The sequence below is a fragment of the Chrysemys picta genome, chromosome 8 (assembly GCF_011386835.1).
Source record: "Chrysemys picta bellii isolate R12L10 chromosome 8, ASM1138683v2, whole genome shotgun sequence".
In the NCBI taxonomy this organism is placed as follows: domain Eukaryota; kingdom Metazoa; phylum Chordata; order Testudines; family Emydidae; genus Chrysemys; species Chrysemys picta.
In genome coordinates, this window is record NC_088798.1 from 44,897,777 (window position 1) to 44,918,661 (window position 20,885).

A 20,885-nucleotide genomic window follows, 5' to 3' on the forward strand; every position below is an offset into this window, starting at 1 on the left:
CTGTTCCTAAAGCCTCAGCTCATGGAATCTCAGTTTTCATTTTTAAAAATGTTTCTAGTCCTCATGGTTTTGTGAAAACCTGAAGCCTCAGCAGGCTTCAAAAATCAGAAGGGAAGTGAAAACGTGAAGCCTCAGCAGGCTTCAAAAATCAGAAGGGAAATAAAAAGAATCCAACATCAATTATTTTGGTAAAAAAACAACCCTCATGATTTTTAAGCCAATTGCAAACATTTGGCCCCAAAAATCATGACTTTTGTATGTTTGGGGTTGGTAATATTATCAATGCCAAAACTACCAGCATATCAGCCCTCTTTGTTTTCAGAGCCTCCATGCTTCCCAATTTGGGTTTATGTATACTGGATGAAATCTATGCCCACCATCAGGGTGTTGCCCAGCTTCTCATGGCAATGACCCTTCTCATGACCTTTCTGGAAGAGTTATTCCCACTCTGGGATTGATGCCCTTCTCCCCATGGAGGGAGCTTGGTGCTGATAGGCTATCTTCCTCCTCCCACATTCTAGCCAGCAGAGGTGACAGGGTCTCTTTGGCTCTGGGGCTCTGAATGTATAATGCTTTTCTGGGAATCATTACAACATCCCTGTAATCTCTTTTACTCAAAATTACTCATATGTACCCTTAACCTTAGCTCTATTTTCACATAGCTTTTGGTCTGGTAATTTCCCCTTTTTTAAAACAGCAATAATTTTGTATATGAACTATTAACAGAAATCCCAAAGAGAATGTTACCATGTAATATTTCTAATGATTTGAAGATATGGTGTATCAACCTGAAATCAATTTTTCTTTATTTTAACATTTTAGGATCAGATTAACTGATATGTTCTGGCTGCTTCACCCTACTTAGCAGCAGTGCAAAGCAACCCGAGTGTTCTGGCCATTTAAGCTGGGTTTACAGCTGTTTTGTATCATCAGAGCAGCACAAAACAGCTAGATTGTACATCCCGGGTTCCCCAACCTCCTGACCTCTGCATCTCCAAATTTCATCTTCCTCCCCGTGTTTCCCTACACATACCAGTTTCACTCTCCTGTCACCTGCATTCCCTGGCGCACACACATCCTTCTCGCTATTTAATTTCTTGCTCTACTTGGGTAAGTAGTTTACCTTTAAGGGAAAAACATCATCACAGAGAACTAGTTTAGCATGAGCGTCTATTAACTATAACAGTAATCATCCCTGGAAATGGAACCTGTGTCCTCATGTTTTTCAGGAGGTTTAATATCTGGGCTACAGCTCCCAGTCTAGTATTGTTTTAATTCTGACTGATTTCAAGAAAGGTCTGTAAGACCTTTACATCTGCTTTAAATTGATTCTCTCCAGGTCCATCCTTCAGCCTTCTGAGCTATTCATAGCCCCATTAAAAGTAGAGAAATTGATTCTCATCATTATCCCCCAAAGCTTCTTTATTCCCTTCCCTCACAGATTCCTAAATACCAGCAAGTAGTTTTCAGATTTCCCGTGGTTCATGGAACCACATTCAAAACTTTGAGAGACCTATCCCTGAAATTATAAGTAAGGTTCTCTTAAGGTAGCATTTCAGTTGCTGTCAAGATATGCCACAGAGAGTGGGGAATTAAACTCACTGATTATTTCTCCTTCAGTGGTTTGCGTCTTTCAAAAACCAGACAGTTCACTGACTTTCCCACTGAGTTTGTTCTGGGGATTAATTCAGAGTTGTATGTTAACGAACCTATTGGTTTACTTAGGTTGTATCCTTATCTGTATTTGCTGCAGCAGAGAATCTTCCCTGCAGTTTTGAAGTCATTTTCTATCTTGCACTCATAGTTTTAGAAGTTTCCTGTTTGTGATGGTAACAAGTGGCAAAAGGTACCAAAACTACAGTGTTTTGGCAGATTAAGAACTATATCCTACTAATTTATGTCCAGGGCAAACAGCCAAATGCCATTTTGTATGAGGCCAGTGTGGACTGTTCCAAACTGTCAGAGCAGAAGTACCTGATACATGGCCATTTGTTCATCTCCTCCCAACTGCATCTGCCATTTCCAGTTGGATCAGTCCTTGCCTACTGAAATGTATTGGCTATTAGGTGCTCTGAGCACAATTGTCAAGTAAGCGTAACTGCCGTGGCTCACTTCTTATGACATCATTTGTCTGTAAATGTGGTTGCTTGGTATAATGGGGAAGAGGAACACTGAACAAGGGAAAATTTACTCAACTGTAATCCCATTTGTCATAGTCTTCTCTTTTCCTCCCATTTCCTGCATCATTCTAGTCTGCCGTTGAGGAGTGTAACTAAAAGTATTTTCCTATGATCTCATTGTCCTTTACTATAGCCTGGAAGTACCTAACTGGAAAGGAGTGGGTGGATTAGTGCTTACATAGTACCCTGAACTAACTGATTTTTTGCCTCCTTGCTTCTGTCTGTAATTCTTGTTGCTGGATAGGATGGGAGAAAGAGGGGACCGTGAGAAATAGAATTTCTGATGATTGAGTTTTCCTTATCTAGCTTTCTCATATTAAATGAGTAACTTTCATATCTTAAACCAGAAGGAAACTTTACTTCACATATTTTATTTTAAACACAGTTGAAAACTTTAAATGTTGATATATTGAATAGTCAGTAAAAGTGAAACTATATTTGAGCTGCCATTTTTCAAAGGCTTATTTGTTTCTCACGTTGAGGACAATTAATGGCAGTAGCCTTATCAAACTTCCTGTGTTAGATAAAAAAACTGACATTTCAAAGATTTGGCTTTCATGCCCAATCAAAAATGTAACAATTTAACTTTTAAATCCTTTAGTATTTATGTATTTCTCGTACATTTTCATACCCAATCAAAAATGTAACAATTTAACTTTTAAATCCTTTAGTATTTATGTATTTCTCGTACATTTTTGAGATTTTGGGGCCATCATAGCAAGTTTATGAAACCACTATCATATGTAAGAGAACTTTTTTCCTTTTGTAACTTTCCTCATTTTATTTGGTTCTGTCCATATTTATAGTTGCTGCTATAATCTTCGCTTTATTCACAGTTGCCAGCATCCACCTCAGTCCTCTAGTCAGCAAACCTTGTAAAGATGGAGGTTTTCCAAAAAGGCAAAAAGACCAGAGAAGACAGAGTTGTGAAAATTATGGCTAAACAGTCATAACCTTATTAAAATAACATACATCAATGATGAAAGGAAACATGTCTTGATAGTAGGGAAGAAGCAACAGCATCACAGATATGTCACCAGCCCACCAATTCCAGTGCTCCTTAGAGGCTCCAGGATAGGTGAATGGCCCATGCTATAGTGACATCAACAGGCACCATGATGCCGTCTGGGGGTTGAAGATGGGTCTCTGAACTCACCCCTGCACTGGCTACAATTGCTCCTTTCCCATAGCTTCTGTACAGGCCAGTTAAGCTTGACGGGGTGGTTCAATGAAGTGGCTTATGAAGGCCACCAACTGATCATTTCTTAAATTGTTTCTTTGTGGAACTTACACTATATTTCACAGATGGAAGGAAAAGATAACATAGTTAATGATTTGTGTGAGCCAGAAGAGGTGAGGATATCTATCAGAGAAATCTTCACTTTATAAGAGTAAACAAAATAAGAAAAATTTAGACTGCATGAAACATGTGTATATGTATATATATATCAATATTATGAAGATTTTATTATTAAATTTATTATATAAACAGTACCAACTGGAAGGTGCCATATGAGTTTAGTAATTGTAGGAAGTTTTACTTGCTTTATAAAACAAATTATGACAACAGTTTATTAAGTCTTCATAAAGTTTTGGTTCAGCAGGAAAGGAGGGTTACGATCTTGTTTTTTTCTGGTAATGAATTTAAGAGGTCTGTTTATTAGAACTCTGATCAGGAAGGAAACAAAGGTCTGTCCCTTTTTTTATGAAATGGTATAAAAAGTGTGCACACTTCAAAATGCAGAAAAGACAGAAATTAAAAGCTTAAATAACTCCAAACAGCAGGGTTCATCAGTAATGGAAGGTTTTCTTAAATGACTTTGACAGCTTTTGCAGGTGCACATACTATGTCACTTCATCTAGTGGAGCTTTGAAAAAGATTTATAGCTCTCCATTTAGAATTTATTAAGAGGATTTTTTCTTTTTTGCAAAGCAGTCTGGACATACTCCTCCCTCCTAGTCATTTTTATTGCAACTCTGAGAGGAAAGTCATCTATTCAAAAACATATGTTGTATTTTGTCTCAGTGGCTATTTCATGGTACCTTAAATGATTATGAATATGCTTGTTTAGTCCTGGAAATGTGCCTATAGTATATTTCTTTCTTTTAAAATGTTAATCAAGATTTTAAATATTTTTATGTACATCTCATTTTATTTATGTTAGCATTCGCCAATTGGATGTAAAAAAAAATATTTCCTCCTATAATACCACACCCATAAAAATTCAAAAATCCATCTCCAAAGAGAGAGTGAAAGTCAAGGGGAAAGGCAGAAATGTCTCTCATTTTTATTTACTTCATCGGCATATGTTGTGTCCTACTCTGCCTTTGTATACTATACTATTGCTGCTGGTATCCACTAATGTGCAAAGTAATGGCAAACCGTAATACTTTCAGAAGACCTCTCAAAAGAGCCCAGGCAAGGGTAACTGTTAAGCCCTGTGGCGTATGCCAGTTCTAATCAGCTTGTTCAGTTCCTGTTTTCCAAAGACATACCGTTTTTTTTTAACCTGACGCATTCACTCTTTGAAACTATTTGTACTGTTTGTTTCTAGGAGCCAGTCAGTGTAATCCCATGGGATTTTATTCTGTTGATAGAATTAATGCTTCCATATAAAAAGCCTGTTGCAGTTGCTTTTTTTATTTGTATTTTTGGTAAGCATTTTTAAAAAATGGAATGAATTCTTCATTTTGGAATAGCCCTTCTTCTCTTGAAGACTTCTTGTTTCATCACTGAGATGATTTATGGTTGCAACAACTAAATCTGATGTGTCTACAGAACCGGACTCTCCAGAGCCACTTGCAGAATTGAGGCCTTAATTTGTATTAAATGAGAAATTTATCTGGAATTGACACATCAGTGGGAATCTCCATTGAGAATTAATTCATTCCCAATACTATGGAATCAAAGTATTTTAATGGATAAACACAGATAAATGTTTAGACAACTGAGTGTCACTGCTGCTAGCCATAAAGAGGATATGTTTCAAAAGATACTTTCAGTAGCATTAGTCACTGACGAGTCAGCTGTCCACTGTTTCATTAGATATTGACTGTACAGTATTCTGTTCCACGCTCAAATATTGGTTCCATTGTAAAGTTTAGTCTGGGTTCTTTGCCTGATTTCACCCTTAAAAATAGAAAACTCAGTAATAAGTAATACCTTTTCAGAAAAGGTATATTAGAAATAGAAAAGGGTACAGAGACGGCAATAAAAATGATTAGAGGTATGGAACACTGAGACTGTTCAGCTTGGAAAAGAGATGACGGGGTTGGGATATCATAGAGGTGTATAAAATCATGAATGGTGTGGGGGAAAAGTGAATAGGGAAGTGTTATTTACCCCTTCACATAACACAAAATCCAGGAGTCACCCGATGAAGTTAATAGGCCCCAGGCTTAAAACAAACAAAAGGCAGTAATTCACAGAATACACAGTCAGTCTGTGGAACACATTGCCAGGGGATGCTGTGAAGGCCAAGTCTATAACTAGGTTAAAATCAATTAGATAAGTTCATGGAGGTTATGTCCCTCGGTGGCTGATAGCCGAGATGGTCAGGGATGCAGTCCCATGCTCTTGGGTGTCCCTAGCCTCTGACTGCCAGAGGCTGGGACTGAACAACAGGGAATGGATCTCTTGATGATTGTCCTGTTCTGTTCATTCCCTTTGAAGCATCTGGCATTGGCCACTTTTGGGAGACAAGATAATAGGCTAGAAGATGGACCCAGTATGGTCAGACCCATTCTTATGTTCTTATCAACTGGTAAGTCATTAAGGGCCATATGTTTCCTCTCTGTGGTAAAGCAGTGCGGAAAAGACTAAGATCCATGAAAAAAGTACTACAAAATTTAGCTGCATAAATTAAAACATTTCTTGTCATTCAGTTTTGAAGAAAAACATATTTGTGGTAACCTGCAATGTATATACCCAGAGACACTCATGGAGAAGAAAAAATATTGTATACACTGTGTTGGTGTTTATGTAGAACAATGCTCTAGTTCATTGTGGCAGCATCTGTACTAGGTGGCATAGTGAAATCTTCAGAGAGCTTTTCCAAGCAGTTTGAGAAAAAGGCCACACTTTCTCAACAACAGGGACTCATTGTAAACTTAGACATTCACTGAACCATCTGCCATAATGGTGTACAGATTTCTGGCAGTAGCACTTCTCTATAGTAGTGTATGGTTGGTTTGTTTTGTTTTTTTTAAGTTAGCTAACATAGGTACTTTGACTTCGCACACATTTCACAATGGTCAGTTTTCTGATATGTGAAGATCTTTTCTGTGGTTCTTCTGCATATGTCAATTGTCACATAAGTATTAAAGATGCATAAAATTTTGGGGCAGGTTTCTGCCCTTTCCATTGTACAAGTCACCAAAATTTCTGTCCCAGAGCTTTTATTAAGGTAATTGAGACATTTGTTCAAGCAGAGTAAAACACTTCAACAGAATTCTGCATTCTACATGGTAAAGAAGATACATAAAGAGCCTCATGCTTCATTTAATATTCACTATTCCAGAAATGACTTAATTTCTCATATACAGTTAGCCACTTGTACTTGTGTGAAGTTCTAAAGTTTATGTCTGGAGACACTGAACCACAGTTATTTGTCTAAGATACTTGCAAGAAAAAATAGCCCGTGCTCTTCAGTGCAGCTTCTTCATCTTCAACTTCTTCAACTGGTGTAAAGGGTTTACATGAATTATTAGGCTATCTATGTCCATAAAGAAAAATGTACTGCATTGTTTACTCTTTTATTGGTGATGTTTGAGTTCTTTTGGTCATCCTTTGAGAATCCCTAAAGGACCTCCCTTATCAATACATAATGCTCCCCATCAAGGGCTCAATTCTTCTAGGGCCTCTACTCTCATTGAAATAAATGAGTAGAGCTTGGTGAGTGATCAAATGAACAGTGATCAAAATGCAAGAAAATAAAGAAGGATCACAATGTTAATTTTTCCTCTCCAGACGCGTTTCAACCAACACCTTACCAATGTCAGCAATCATGATTCTGCCCTGGATGACGATGACGATGATGAAATGGACAGAACAAGCAAGTAAGCAACCTGTGTGTGTGAGAGAGACAGAGAGAGACTATATGTATGTCAGTGTGTCCCACAAATGGATTTTTAAACCGGTTGAGTTCACATGAGTGAATATTTTGCCAGTGTGACTCCTGACCCAAAAATTGCTACATGTTCTAGTGTTTAATATGGAAATAAAATCCTACTTTTAGTAGCAGAGAAACAGGGGCAGCATATTATTACTATTATTTATTTGTATTATTATAGCACCAAGGAGCCCTAGTCATGGACTAGAACCCCTTTGTGCTTGGCACTGTACACTCAACAAAAGTAGGGTCCCTCTCCCAAAGAGCTTATATCTACATGCAAGACAAGAGACAACAGACTGATACAAACAAACAGATGAGTAGTGCCAGAAAACAAGGAGACAATATTGGTCAGCATGAAAGTCAATGATCTCAGCACACAAGCAGCCTAACCATTGTCAAGTCTTTTGAAGGCATCACAGCAATGTAGAGCTTTTAGGAAGTTTTTGAAGGAGAATAATAGGTAGTTTTGTGGATTTTTCTACCCAAATGTAAGGCATATGGGGAATAAACATTCTCATAAATAGATTAGGGAAGTGTGGTCTTCATGAAATTACTATACGGGGAGTTCACAACTGGTTGAAAGACTGTACTCAAAGTATCAGGGGGTAGCCGTGTTAGTCTGTATCCACCAAAACAACAAGGAGTCCGGTGGCACCTTAAAGACTAACCGATTTATTTGGGCATAAGCGTTCGTGGGTAAAAAACCTGACTTCTTCAGATGCATGAAAGCTTATGTGGATAAAAACCCCATATTATGTGCATCTGAAGAAGTGAGGTTTTTTTACCCATGAAAGCTTATGCCCAAATAAATCTGTTAGTCTTTAAGGTGCCATGGGACTCCTTGTTGTACTCAAAGTGTAGTTATCAGTGGTTCACTGTCAAACAGGTGGGATATATCTGGCGGGGTCCCACAGGAGTCTGTTGTGGATCCAGTACTATTCAATATTTTCACAAATGACTTGGATAATGGAGTGGAGAGTATTCTTATAACACCAAGCTGAGAGGGTTTGCAAGCACTTTGGAGGACAGAATTAGAAATCAAAAGAACCTGGATAAATTGGAGAACTGATCTGAACTCAATAAGATGAAATTTAGTAAAGACAACTGCAAAGGTAGGAAGGAAAAATCAAATGCACAACTACAAAATTGAGAATAATTGGCTAGGCTATAGTACTGATGAAAAGAATCTGGGAATTATAGTGGATCATAAATTGAATGAGTCAGCAATGTGATGCTGTTGCAAAAAAGGCTAATATTATTCTGGGGTGTATTAACAGAAGTGTTGTATGTAAGACCTAGGAGGTAATTGTTGTGCTCTAGTTTCCACTGGTGAGGCCCCAGGAGCTGAAGTAGTGTGTCCAATTCTGGGCACCACACTTTAAGAAAGACAAATTGGACAGAGTCCAGAAGAGAACAACAAAAATGATAAAAGGTTAGAAAACCTGATCTATGAGGAAAGGTTAAAAAAAACTGGGTATGTTTACTCTTGAAAAAAGGAGGGGGGACCTGATAGGTGTCTCCAAATATGTTAAGCACTGTTATAAAGAGGATGGTGATTGATTGTTCTCCATGTCCACTGATGGAAGACAAGAAGTAATTGGCTTAAGCTGCAGCAAGGTAAATTTAGGTTATATAATTAGAAAGTTATTCCTCATATAAGGACGGTTAAGCACTGGAAAAAGCTTCCACGTGAGGTTGTGGAATCCCATTACTGGAAGTTTTTAAGAACAGGTTAGACAAACACCTGTCAGGGATGATCTAGATATACTTGGTCCTACTTCAGCACAAAGGGCTGGACTAGATGACCCTTGCCGCCCTGCATTTCTATGTTTATGAAGGGCTTTTTCCTAGCAGGAGGAACAGCATGGGAGAAAGCATTACGGTATTTGTTTGGAAAAACGATGAGTGGGCAATGAAGGCTGGCATCATGGGCTAATCGGAGACTTGAGTCAACATCTCAATAGTGGATGAAAGATGATAAATAGTATGTGGATACATCATGAAGGGTCATGAAAGTGAAGTCAAGCAGCATATGTGAGGGCAGGTGGGATATCAACGTGGAAGTTGAAGTCACCGAGGATGAATTTGGGAGATTGTGAAGAGAGGAGAGAGAGTCAGGAGACAAAATCAGAGAGGCAGGCTGATGAGGAGTTGGGTGGATGATAGATGAGAGCATCAAAGGGAGTTGGGGAGAGGAGAGAAGGTGCTGTCCAGAAGGGAAGGAGGAGGGTGCAGTGCTGTCTAGAAGGGAAAGAGGAGGGTGAAGGGCTTGGAAGCGACAGGAACAGGAGAGGAGATCATGATCCAAAGCAGGGAGTCTGTGAGAAGGAGAGGCCTCCATAAGAGAGCTGCAAAGGCAGTGTTAGATGAAGGGATCCAGATCCCTGTGAGAGCCAGGGGCTGGAGATAGCCAGATTCGAAGAAGTTGTGATCTTTTTAGAGATGGAGTGACCATTCCAGAGATGGTAAGAGAAGGGGAGAAACAAAGGAGTGGGGAAGAAGGGGAATGAGCATGAGTGTAGAAATGGTGGTGGCGATGAGTGTGAGAGGTGGAGAGGGAGGGAGGGCTAGGACTGGGGTAGATGTGGGACCTAAATTAAGAGGAATGCAGATGGGGGACCTATATTTGTGCTGGTGGGAGTTGCTGACTTTCATTCTCTGCTTCCAGCCACTTGGCTACAGTTGTTGCATCCTGCTGTAGTTTTTAACTGGAATGGTAATAAGCATTGAGATTGGAGTTATAGTTGGTGCTGTTCTCCCTTACTTTGATTAATAGAAAAAATATCTACATGCTACCAGTAGCGGCATGATTTTTCTCCTTGTTTATTAATGGTGTCTGTGTTATCATTTTCCAATCAAATGCTGTTAATATGTAGACCATATTCTAAAAGGCTGTTTGAACTCTGTGAACATTATTTTCATAATGATACGCATAAAATAAATCCATCACTACTTAATGCTTGCTTTACAAGACCTGGCCTCCTTTTTTGTTCCTGTATGTTACTGGGGCATGTAGATACCTACTCCCTGCTTGCACCTACATCTGTCTGCATGTTCTTATTTGCAGGTGAAATTGTCGAAACAAACGCCAGGTTAAGTCTACTTTCAAATTCAAATGGCCACTGAATAAGCTATCCTTATTTACTTACAGAAGTTGCCATTCTGACATCATAAAATATTTTACGTTTTTAGCTGATGGAAAGTTTATTGTTTTTAGGTTATCGTCTGAAGACAGCGAGGAAGCCTCCGCTTATTTTTATGATAGTGATGATTCTGGTGAAACAGGAGTAAAGTCTTATCATACAGGAGAAATGGACTTGCTGGGAGAGATTTTGGACACGCTGAGCACACACAGTTCAGATCAAGGAAAGCTCTCAGGAGCAAAGAGCCTGGATTTCTTTAGATCAACGGACGATATTGATTATAAGGCTATGGTTAGTCACCTTTTTCATGTGTAAAACAACCTCATTAATTTAGAATAGAAGCTAGTGGAAGCTGCAGTTATGGCCAGTTTATAGAAGAATGGTTCATATGGTCACAACTGTGCCTTGCTGCTGCTCCAAAAAAGAGAAGCATGTTTTTCTAACAAACTCATGCTGATAGCCACAGTATGAATGCACATCAGCTGAAGATTTGGGTATACTCCTAGCCAGCTTATCAATGGTGTGCCATTAGACGCGGTAACCACATCTAGGGCTAGTTGGGAATCCTACTGCACAGGCTTCTTATGTTCTCTCTCTCTATCCCCTGGGCAGGAATTGGTCTCAGTTATAGTTCTAGAGGCTGTTAATATTAATTTGGTCTCCCCTATTGAAAGTAGGTGTAAGTATATCACTCTGGGGAAGTTTCCCAGCTTGTTTAAGTCGTTGGATCCAAGTAGTCATTGCTTTAGAAACCATTTCATTTTCAGTGTAGCAGTTTAAGGCTCCATCCTGCAAATGGGTCTGCCCACTCGAGGCCTCTAAGGGTAGGTCCACACTACCCGCCCGATTCGGCGGGTAGAGATCGATCTTCTGGGATCGATTTATCGCGTCTCATCTGGACGCGATAAATCGATTCCAGAAGCGCTCCCCTGTCAACTGCGGAACTCCTGCTCGCCGAGAGGAGGAAGCGCTGTCAACGGGGGAGCTTGCCTGCGCCACGTGGACCTGCAGTAAGTAAACTTAGTTCGATCTAGGAAACTTCGACTTCAGCTACGCTATTCTCGTAGCTGAAGTTGCGTTTCCTAGATCGATCTCCTGCCCCAGTGTGGACCAGCCCTAATTCAGTTCACAGTCCCATTGGACCCAGGGCAACAGCAGAGCTTCTGCTTGAATCTTTAAAATCTTCATCAAATCAGCTCCCTGGTGTTGGTGGCCACTGTCAAAATACTTTTGTATCTGTAAGTTCCAACTCCTGTGTTTGGTGCTTAAGATTTGCTGTTGTCAAAAGCACTCCCATATTAGCGATCATTGGCTGGAACAATTAACTCTGATGCTAATCCATATCAACATTGATGTTATAAGCACCACACAAGGATTGCATTAATAAAATGTCCATTTTGTTTGTGAACTAAAACATGTACACCTCTACCCCATTATAACGCGACCCGACATAACACGAATGTGGATATAATGTGGTAAAGCAGTGCTCCGGGGGGGGCGGGGCTGCGCACTCGGGTGGATCAAAGCAAGTTCAATATAACGCGGTTTCACCTATAACGTGGTAAGATTTTGTGGCTCCCGAGGACAGCGTTATATCGGGGTAGAGGTGTATAATAAATGTGTGTGTAACTGATTACTGAAACGAAGAATAGAAATCCCAGTGATTATGGGTGAGACAAGGTGGGTGAGGTGATCTTTTATTGGATCAGTTTCTGCTGGTGAAAGAGACAAGCTTTTGAGCTTACACAGAGCTCTTCTTCAGATCTGAGAAATGTACTCAGACTGTCACAGTTAAATACAATGTGGAAGTAGATATACCCCAGGAAAATCTGCTTCTGTACGGGGGAGAGGAGGAACCTCTGACCACACACCTCTAGTTGTCACCTACCATTCCACACTGGAACCCACATGAGGTATCATTAAACAATTACAACCCATGGGGACCACATCCTAAAAGAAATCTTTCCCAAACCCCCTCTTCTGGCCTCCAAACAACCCCCCAACATCATTATCAGAAGCAAGCTCCCCAGAGATCAGACATACCAATTCAAAGCAGCACCAGACCCTGCCAGAACAACAGATGCAAAACCTGTAGACATATCTCTTCTGCTACAATGAGCAATGTCCCCCACAACACACCTTTCAAGATCTGTGGGTACTACACATGCCTGTCACAACATGTAGTGTACCTCATCCAATGCACTAAATGGCTCAATAACAACTATGAGGTAAAACTAGGCAATCACTACGCTCTCGAATGCACTCACACAGAAAAGTGATAAAAGACAAAAACACTCTATTCACCCAGGGGCGAACACTTTTCACAAAGTGATCACTCTATATCTGACCTGTCAGTCCTCATCCTCAAAGGAAATCTGCACAGCACTTTCAAGAGATGAGCCCAGGATCTTAAAGTCATAACTGTGCTAGACACTAAAAATCCTGGTCTTATAAAAACATTGGATTTATGGCTTATTACAACAATCTGTAACCCACTAACCCCCCTTTTTTGTCCTATGACTGGAGACGAGTTAACTGTCCAATTCACCTTGAAAGGTCTTACAGTGTGTTTTAACTACTTACGCTAAACAACCTGTTCCCCCTTGCATTTAGCAGTGACCTTGGGAATATCTTTCCCAAACCTGGAGAAGAGCTCCATGGAGTTTGAAAGCTTGTCTCTTTCACCAACAGAAATTGGTCCAATACAAGATATTACCTCACCCACTTGTCTCTCTAATATCCTGGGACCAACACTGCCAACAGTGGCCATGGGTCTGAATCTCAATTTCTTATCTCATAATGCAAAACCACCATTGCAGTTGACACAAGCTATACCTTTGTTTACTGCACAGCTGTGTGGTCAAGGTTGAATGGGCAATGGAGACTGAACTCCTTTGTCATTCCTAGAGGTGATCTTTAAACGTCGGGATGAGGCAGTGTCAAAAAGCAGTTTCCCTGCTATGCCGTTCTGTATCTACGGAAATCCAGGAGATGTATATCCTTTCATGAACACAGGATTTTTCTTTCAGTGACGCGAGTGCCAGGGTTCTTCTTGTGACATTAACTATAACAACACATGTTCTTTGTTTCAGAACAAGTCTAGTGCACCTAGTGAGAGCAACCTCGCTCTGCTCTGTAGTGGTACTAATGATCCAGTGGAGTGGAATCTTGGTCAGGATGATAGTGTTCTCCAGGGGAAACAGCTCCCTCCATCGCCAAGAAAGCAAGTTGATTTTAGTGACCAGATGGAATCTGTCTCTGTGCTGCAGGAGGAAAATAGTGACAAAATCCTTAGTGCTGACCATGTGGATTTCTCTAAAGATTGTGTGAAGTCAACTTCTCCAATACGATCAGTTGCACAGCTTGCTTCTCTGGAATTTTCCCAAGTAGATGACTCCTTCCATAGGAAGATAAAACCGAATGAAACACTAAGCAATACCTCAGAGGATCAGCTCCCAGTGAACCTTTGTCAACATCCATCCATTCTAATTCCTTGGCAAAAAGAAGGGGATGAAGGAAAGGAAACCCCAGAAGAAAGCGGGCTTCTTCATGAAGTTGTGTCATTATGTAAAATGACCTCTGCTTTCCACCACAGTTTAAACATTTCAGAGGATAATTACTCCAGTAATAGCAGTGGAAATAAAGTGTAAGGGAACTTTGAGAGGAGAAACTACTTCCATGAGAGGTTAAAGAGAGACTACTCAGGAGTCCACGTAATACATGATAACCAAAAGATCACAAAGGAATAATTACTTTTACATTTTAAAATACTTCTGTTTGTGTAGTACATGGATTTAGACATCTGCTTATATGTTTCTCAGTTAATTTCTTGGCTGTGTTTAAGTCCACAAGATGGAACTAAATATACTAATGCACTCTTAAATCAGGTACTAGTTTGTATGTATGTGAAATATACAACTGGTGCATGGTGCTTACTAATGTTCCTTTGTGCAGCAGGAAGTGTATCGCCTTTGCATATATCCAGATACTGAAGGTACTGTATTAATCCTGTTGGGCATGAAATGAACAAAAACAGTTTAGATTTGTCTGAAACTTACAAATATCGATGTTTGTAATGATTTAATTGCCTTAATCATTTGGGAAAAGGTTTAAATATCTTAGAAGATGACTTGCAAACATTCAGAAGAGCAATAATGATTTTCCATGGCAGGTATCTGCTTGAGCAAAGGGGAAAAAGACCTTTTCTAAACTAAAGGATCTCTTGTGACTAATAGGGAGCTTGTTATAAACAGAAACTGTGGCCATGTCTTCCAGACCTTGAAAAGGCGGTGCATACTTTTCTCTTATGAAGTGCTGAATTACAATGTGAAGTTACTTAACTTCTGTTTACAACTAAGGCACTTTAAAGACATATTATCCAGTGTCTCAATGGAGACGTTTTCATCTAGGAATTTTCAGAAAGGAAAGTGTACGTGAAATTGATAGATTTTATTGCTGTTTTTTAAATTTCTACAATTTAATAATTCTGTACTAAAATTAATTTGTGCCACTGCTGAACATGACCATTTGATTTTTACAAGCCACCTTTAAAAGAAACATTACATTATTGCTTTTCTTCTTTGGAGTTTTGTTTAGTTGAGCTGTGCAGTATTTTAAAGAGCAGTGAATGAAGATTACTTATAACACTAGACATCAAAAGTAATTGGTTCAGCAATTAAGAATGCAAATACCCCACTCTCATGTACCAGAGAATCTTTTTGCAATTACAAGGAAGGGAATTAAATGGATGCTGCATGTACTATATTTAGGCATAAATGTTTATCCTCCTTCGAGATGGTAGCATTCCTAAAGGATATTTCTGTATTTAAATTTCAAAAAGTAGATTCCTCCCTGAGTGGAGCACATCTATTCATTGTCCTTGTCCACCCCTCTTTGTCCCATACCCTCTGTGGATCAGAACGAGTACATTCTGGGGTGAACCACACTAGGCCAAAAATGGCAACTTTGAATACTGTCTATTGGCATGTGTAACCCAAAGCAAGGAGTAACAGGATTTGTCATTGCGAGGAATGCTCTCCCACTCTTCCTCACCAACAGCAGGAATCTTCTTCTGTGGCAAGGACGGCTTAGTGGTATCCTCAGCACAGACCAAGGAGAGCAAGTTGAGGAAGTCAGGCAGGTTGGGCTGCAGTACTTTGGTAGTGGATCACTGCACAGGTTAACACCAGTTGTCACATTTGGGTTTACAAAGGAAGTTTCCTCTTGGCTAATGCGATTTGGCTTTTCTTTTCCCGTTTTATCACCATGAGCATCAGGCAATTGGTTATGTCAGGTGGCTCAAGGGAATTGGTGTGTGATCCCTTTGGGGAGGTTGGGGGGCGGTGGCTGATGCTCTGCCCATGAGATCTAGTGTCTAATACTATCTTGTCATTTCACATAACTTTGTTGGCAACATCTCTGGCATTGTAAAAGAAGGTCTTGTATCCCAAACTACAGACTCCGGATGGGTGAAAAGGAGCAGGGAGGCAGATTTTAGCAACACCACTGGTGAGGATGGGCCGCATGACTGGGTAATGGTATGAGGCCCCTTCACCAAAGTGCCCCGTTTTACGTGCAAGGGAAAGGGTCAGGTTGTGGACTCACAATTCATAATACAATGTCCTTGGCTGATTAGAACATGAAAGTTTTTATAGGTGTGTTCAGTATATATTTCTGAAGAGGACCTCAGAAGCTTATTGGTGCTGAGGATGATGGTAAGATTTGCCTCCTGATCTGTCTTAGAGTTTTCTGTAGTACCGATCACCATAGGATCTGAGATGCAAGTGGAGTCTTTATTTGTGTTATCCCAAAAAGTGGCACTTGGCAAAACTGTGTTTGAGTTACTGAGGACCAAAATTATTATTAACCCATAAACTATTAAACATTGTAGCTGGGTTATCAGATATCAAGAAATAGGAAGTGTCAGGTCTGAACAGTGTTTAAATGGGGAGCTCGAAGGAAAACACAAGATGTTGCAGGAGGTTGTACAGGGAATCTGGAAGTGGCATTTTTCTTTGTTGGTCCTGAATCAGTACCCAAGTAGTCAAGTATCAGAGGGGTAGCCGTGTTAGTCTGAATCTGTAAAAAGCAACAGAGGGTCCTGTGGCACCTTTGAGACTAACAGAAGTACTGGGAGCATAAGCTTTCATGGGTAAGAACCTCACTTCTTCAGATGCAAGACGTCTTGCATCTGAAGAAGTGAGGTTCTTACCCACGAAAGCTTATGCTCCCAGTACTTCTGTTAGTCTCAAAGGTGCCACAGGACCCTCTGTTGCTTAGTACCCAAGTAGGTTATGCTGTGCTGTTAGGTGGATTTAGGATAAGACGGGAAAAAGAAAAGTCCTAGCAATCTCTTAGCACTTCTTGTTTGATTGTTACTCTGATAACACTAGAAAAATGAAATGTTCAGTTGGATTCTTATTTATGTAACTGCATTTTGCTAACCTTAATTCCCAGATTCAACTGAATACAGTATTCTTTTCCTGTTGTGTGGTGGTCCTGTGTACAGTCCCACTCTTGAGAAGGCTGCTTTCCTTTCCTATGCATCCGAAGAAGTGGGCTGTAGTCCACGAAAGCTTATGCTCTAATAAATTTGTTAGTCTCTAAGGTGCCACAAGTACTCCTGTTCTTTTTGTGGATACAGACTAACACGGCTGCTACTCTGAAACCTGCTCTCCATTGTAGGTTTAACAGGGTTGCCACTCTCTGGTAGTGTGCCTCCTTGTATATAGGTCAGGGAAAGTCGCTCTTGCTGCATCGCGTGCCCCCTTGCTGCTCATTGCTTGCTCTGCAATAGCCCTTCTTCAAGTAACTTGGCCCTCCAGCTAGGTTACTATTTAGTCCACCCCTTCTGGTGGACTTACAAAGTCCAACAGGACAACTGCCCAATGCTGTTGCCAGATGCATTCAGTCCTCCTCTGGCTCTGTGCCACTATACCAGGGGAACCCGGACCCACCTGTTATACCAGGTTCCAGCTCAGGGACCTTATAACCAGCAATCCAGGTCCTCATTCCCATTCCCTGGCACTGTTTCCCCGGTCTCCTTCCTACCAAGTCTCCGTATCTTCTCTTTCCTGGTTCTCGGTTTACTACTGGAGCCTACTGTACTTCCCGTGGCTACTTCTCCCCTCCTAGCCTCTTGCCAGACTCCTTACACCAGGAAAGGATCCCAGAGCTTACTCTCGCCCTGGACTTCCTCCTTGCTCCGGGAGGCCTCCCTCCTCCCAGGGGAGCAACTGCGGACTCCTTTACCTGCAAGCTGCCTGCTGCTTTCAGCCTCTTGGTTTTTTAGTGCTGGCCCAGCCCTCCCCCAAGCTGGGCTTCCCTCTCAATTAACCCTGGCCCTCCTTTTCTCAGGTGATGTCAGGTGACCTAATTAGTGTCTCAGGCCCTCATTCACCCTATTAGGGCTGGTGTGGGGTGCACACCATATTGCAGTAGGTGAAGTGAATTCTTGGGTAGGGCTAGGAGGAATCAGAATGAGCTAATGTGAAAAGACATTAGGAATCTACTAGGATAATAGGCACTATGCACATTTGTACGATGTTATATTAAATGCTTTTATATCTTAGAGAATTATCAGTTTCTGTCTTGGAGGAAAAAATAAGGTTATCAGAAATTCTAGTCATGTTTACTTTTAAATCTATAAAAGCATCTTTCAGGAATGCAGCATGAGATTTAAGGATGGGGTTTTCAAAAACAAATAATGGACCAGCTTTCACTGACTTCTGATAGGAGTTGGGCACCCGACTCCCTTAGGCACTTCAGTGGAGGAGAATTTGTAGGCCATACCAGGTTGCTAATGTCCCTTTAATGATTATTAGGAGTATAGGACTGAAAAAAATGATTTGGGAATTGTACAACATTGATGCCTTGATGGGTTATTGTTTTATAAGTAATATTCATGTCTCTGATAAGTGAAATTGCAGAAATAGAAAGTTAATAGATGGCTGTTAAAATTCAACTTTTTGAATTATTTTTGATTGCAATAGCCATGAATGTGTTAGGGTTGCCACACTAATGTCAAATCCTTCCCATATTGCTGATGTGATTCGTAGAATGTTTACAGTATTTTGACTATTGTGTCTTCCTTCTTTTTGAACCTACATACCTTAAAATATAGCCTCGTTGTCTATGTTTGATTAATTTAAATTTAGCCACATTTTTAGATTCTTTATCACTTGATATCAAAGGTCTTTTTGAAAGGCTAATATTGGTGCCTTATTTAAACATACAAAATTACCAGGCATCTTCCATATTAACAATCAGAAAACCAGTTAACCATGCCAAATTTATCAAATAGAGTAGCAACTCTAGCTCCAGCCAACACAGCTCTACTCTGTTCTTAGTGCAGTATCAGTCTGTCTGTAGGCCATGTCTACAGTATTTTGATTATCATAGAGAGTCCGATGGTAAGAAAAATTGTCCATGTCAAGGATTTTACAAGTTTTCAACTATTCTCATCTGTGTGAATTCTCCTAATGCCTTCTAAAGCATCAGCATTAATCTCCATCTACTGGTGAGAGCTGAACTCAGTTCAGTGAAAAAGCTGCTCAGGACTCCAGTAGAGGCACTTGTTTTTTAGCTGAATCAGTATCTTTATGAGCTTCCCATTTTCCCCCCATGAGGGAAATATGAGATTTTGTTTGATTTAACATTGCACTCTCTTATCCATACTTAGGGACAAAGTCCTGACCTAGTCAGTTACACTGGGACTTGAATTTCAGGTCTTCGGTTCATCTCTAATAGATTATGCACCGTGCCTCCATGAAGTGAGCCATATCCCCATTCTGCTTAGAAAAAAACAACGTGAGAGCATCAGGAGAAGGGAGAGACACTCTTCAGGATTCCCCTCTCTGACTTTTCCCTGTATTGTTCCATTGGGGTGATACAGCCGGGCCCCTCAACCCATGAGTAGAGGGTTCAGCCCCCAGAACCTGTGGATCTCAGTGGGTATTCTGGAATCCTGGGCCTTGTCTCACACCAGCTGTTTTGCAGCATGACTCCAATGAAGCCTTTTCATCAAATCCCACATAGGGGGAAGGATGATCAGTGGCCCCCATTATAGCCTTCTCATCTCTCCATGTGTAGATCCCCAATACTGTGAAAATTCTTTACAGAAGTCCAGGGATGGACAGAACCATGGATGCCAATCCCTGCCCTCCCTGTATGCATGCGGAGAGAGATCTGTACAGGAGATGATTGAGGACAGTGTGTCAGTCACAGTGCCATGTTTTGGGGTATTGTCACGGGGTATAGCCTTGTTTTGAAGGAAGAGTGTAGTTTGAGAAGCTGTGAAATAATTGTCCTGACTGAAACCTTCACAGTCACATAGCATTTCTGAGAGTGATATTACTGATTGGCTAAAGGTGGGATTTTCACAAAGTCTCAGCATTAGCTAGACTCTGCTTTCAGGGAAGTCAATGGGCATTTTAACATTTTAGAGCAACACTGAGCAACTTTGAAATCCTACCTAACTGTTAAATTTTTTAAGATTTCAAAATTTGGGTTTGTATGTCTTTCAGGCTGTAGAATGAGTTTTTCCTAACCCCGTGTTATTGTTAATTATATATTTCTTGGCAAAGAAATTTTAAACCAGTTAAATAGCTTCTAATTTTCCATCCACAATTAATTGTGGGTTCAGTTCTACAGAACAATCAGTTGTGCAACCCTCAAATCATATTGGTAAGTAAATGTCTATAATCTGTTTTATGTGCATGTAATTGATTGAGGGAACAAAACTTCATGCAGGGAAACTAGATTCTAGGTTGAGGCCCTTTTGAAAATGTGTCCCTTTGTGTAATAAAAACTTACATTAGTAGCCCATTTAGGAGCAAGGAGTCTACACAACTGCTGATCCATGGAAGCTTTGCCATCCATCCTCCCTGTCAATACTATTTCAAGGACTATGGCTGTTCTGAGGGGTTTACATAGGGGTTTCTGTCTTAGCAGATGCTTATTGTCACATGGGGCACCATGGGCTGACTGCCCAAAAGGAGTTAGGTGCCTAAGTCTCCAGTTTTGGGATCACAGCTATGCCCAATATTCCCACTGAAACCCTGTAGGCACCTAAACTCACTGGACTCCCTAGGAGCCCATGTTTCTGCCTCTGAGTACACACAGTGCTTCCTTCCCATGGGCAACCGGACACCTATTTCCTGCGTAAGCCCCAGAATGATACACAAACCAGGAGAAAACAAGCTTTCAGCGTTGAACTTGCCTGAGGGGTTCAATCCAGTAGGCATGCTCAAAGGCTGCCCACTGAATCAGGCCCCCATAGATGGGCTTATACAGAACAGCGAGAGGAAGCAGAGGAAAAGGACCTCTCATGTAACTTTTAGCGCAGTGGTTAGGGTACTCCCCTGGGAGGTGGGAGAACGGGTTTGAACAGGGATCTGCCACCTGTCAGGTGAGCCTGTGGGATTTTAGCAGGGCCGGGGGTTTCAACC

General features: G+C 40.7%; 1 protein-coding gene across 2 annotated transcripts in view; it reads left to right on the forward strand.

The window, feature by feature from the left end:
• Window positions 1–15,344, forward strand: part of DENND1B (DENN domain containing 1B) — a 252,418-nt gene extending 237,074 nt beyond the window's left edge. For both annotated transcript variants that reach the window (XM_008164283.4, XM_024102044.3), the window contains 3 exons: window positions 7,150–7,238; window positions 10,512–10,728; window positions 13,530–15,344. In XM_008164283.4, coding sequence (XP_008162505.3) covers window positions 7,150–7,238; window positions 10,512–10,728; window positions 13,530–14,087 — 864 coding nt within the window. In that variant the 3' untranslated portion in view covers window positions 14,088–15,344. The remainder of the gene's footprint in view (window positions 1–7,149; window positions 7,239–10,511; window positions 10,729–13,529) is intronic.
• Window positions 15,345–20,885: the final 5,541 nt, after the last annotated feature.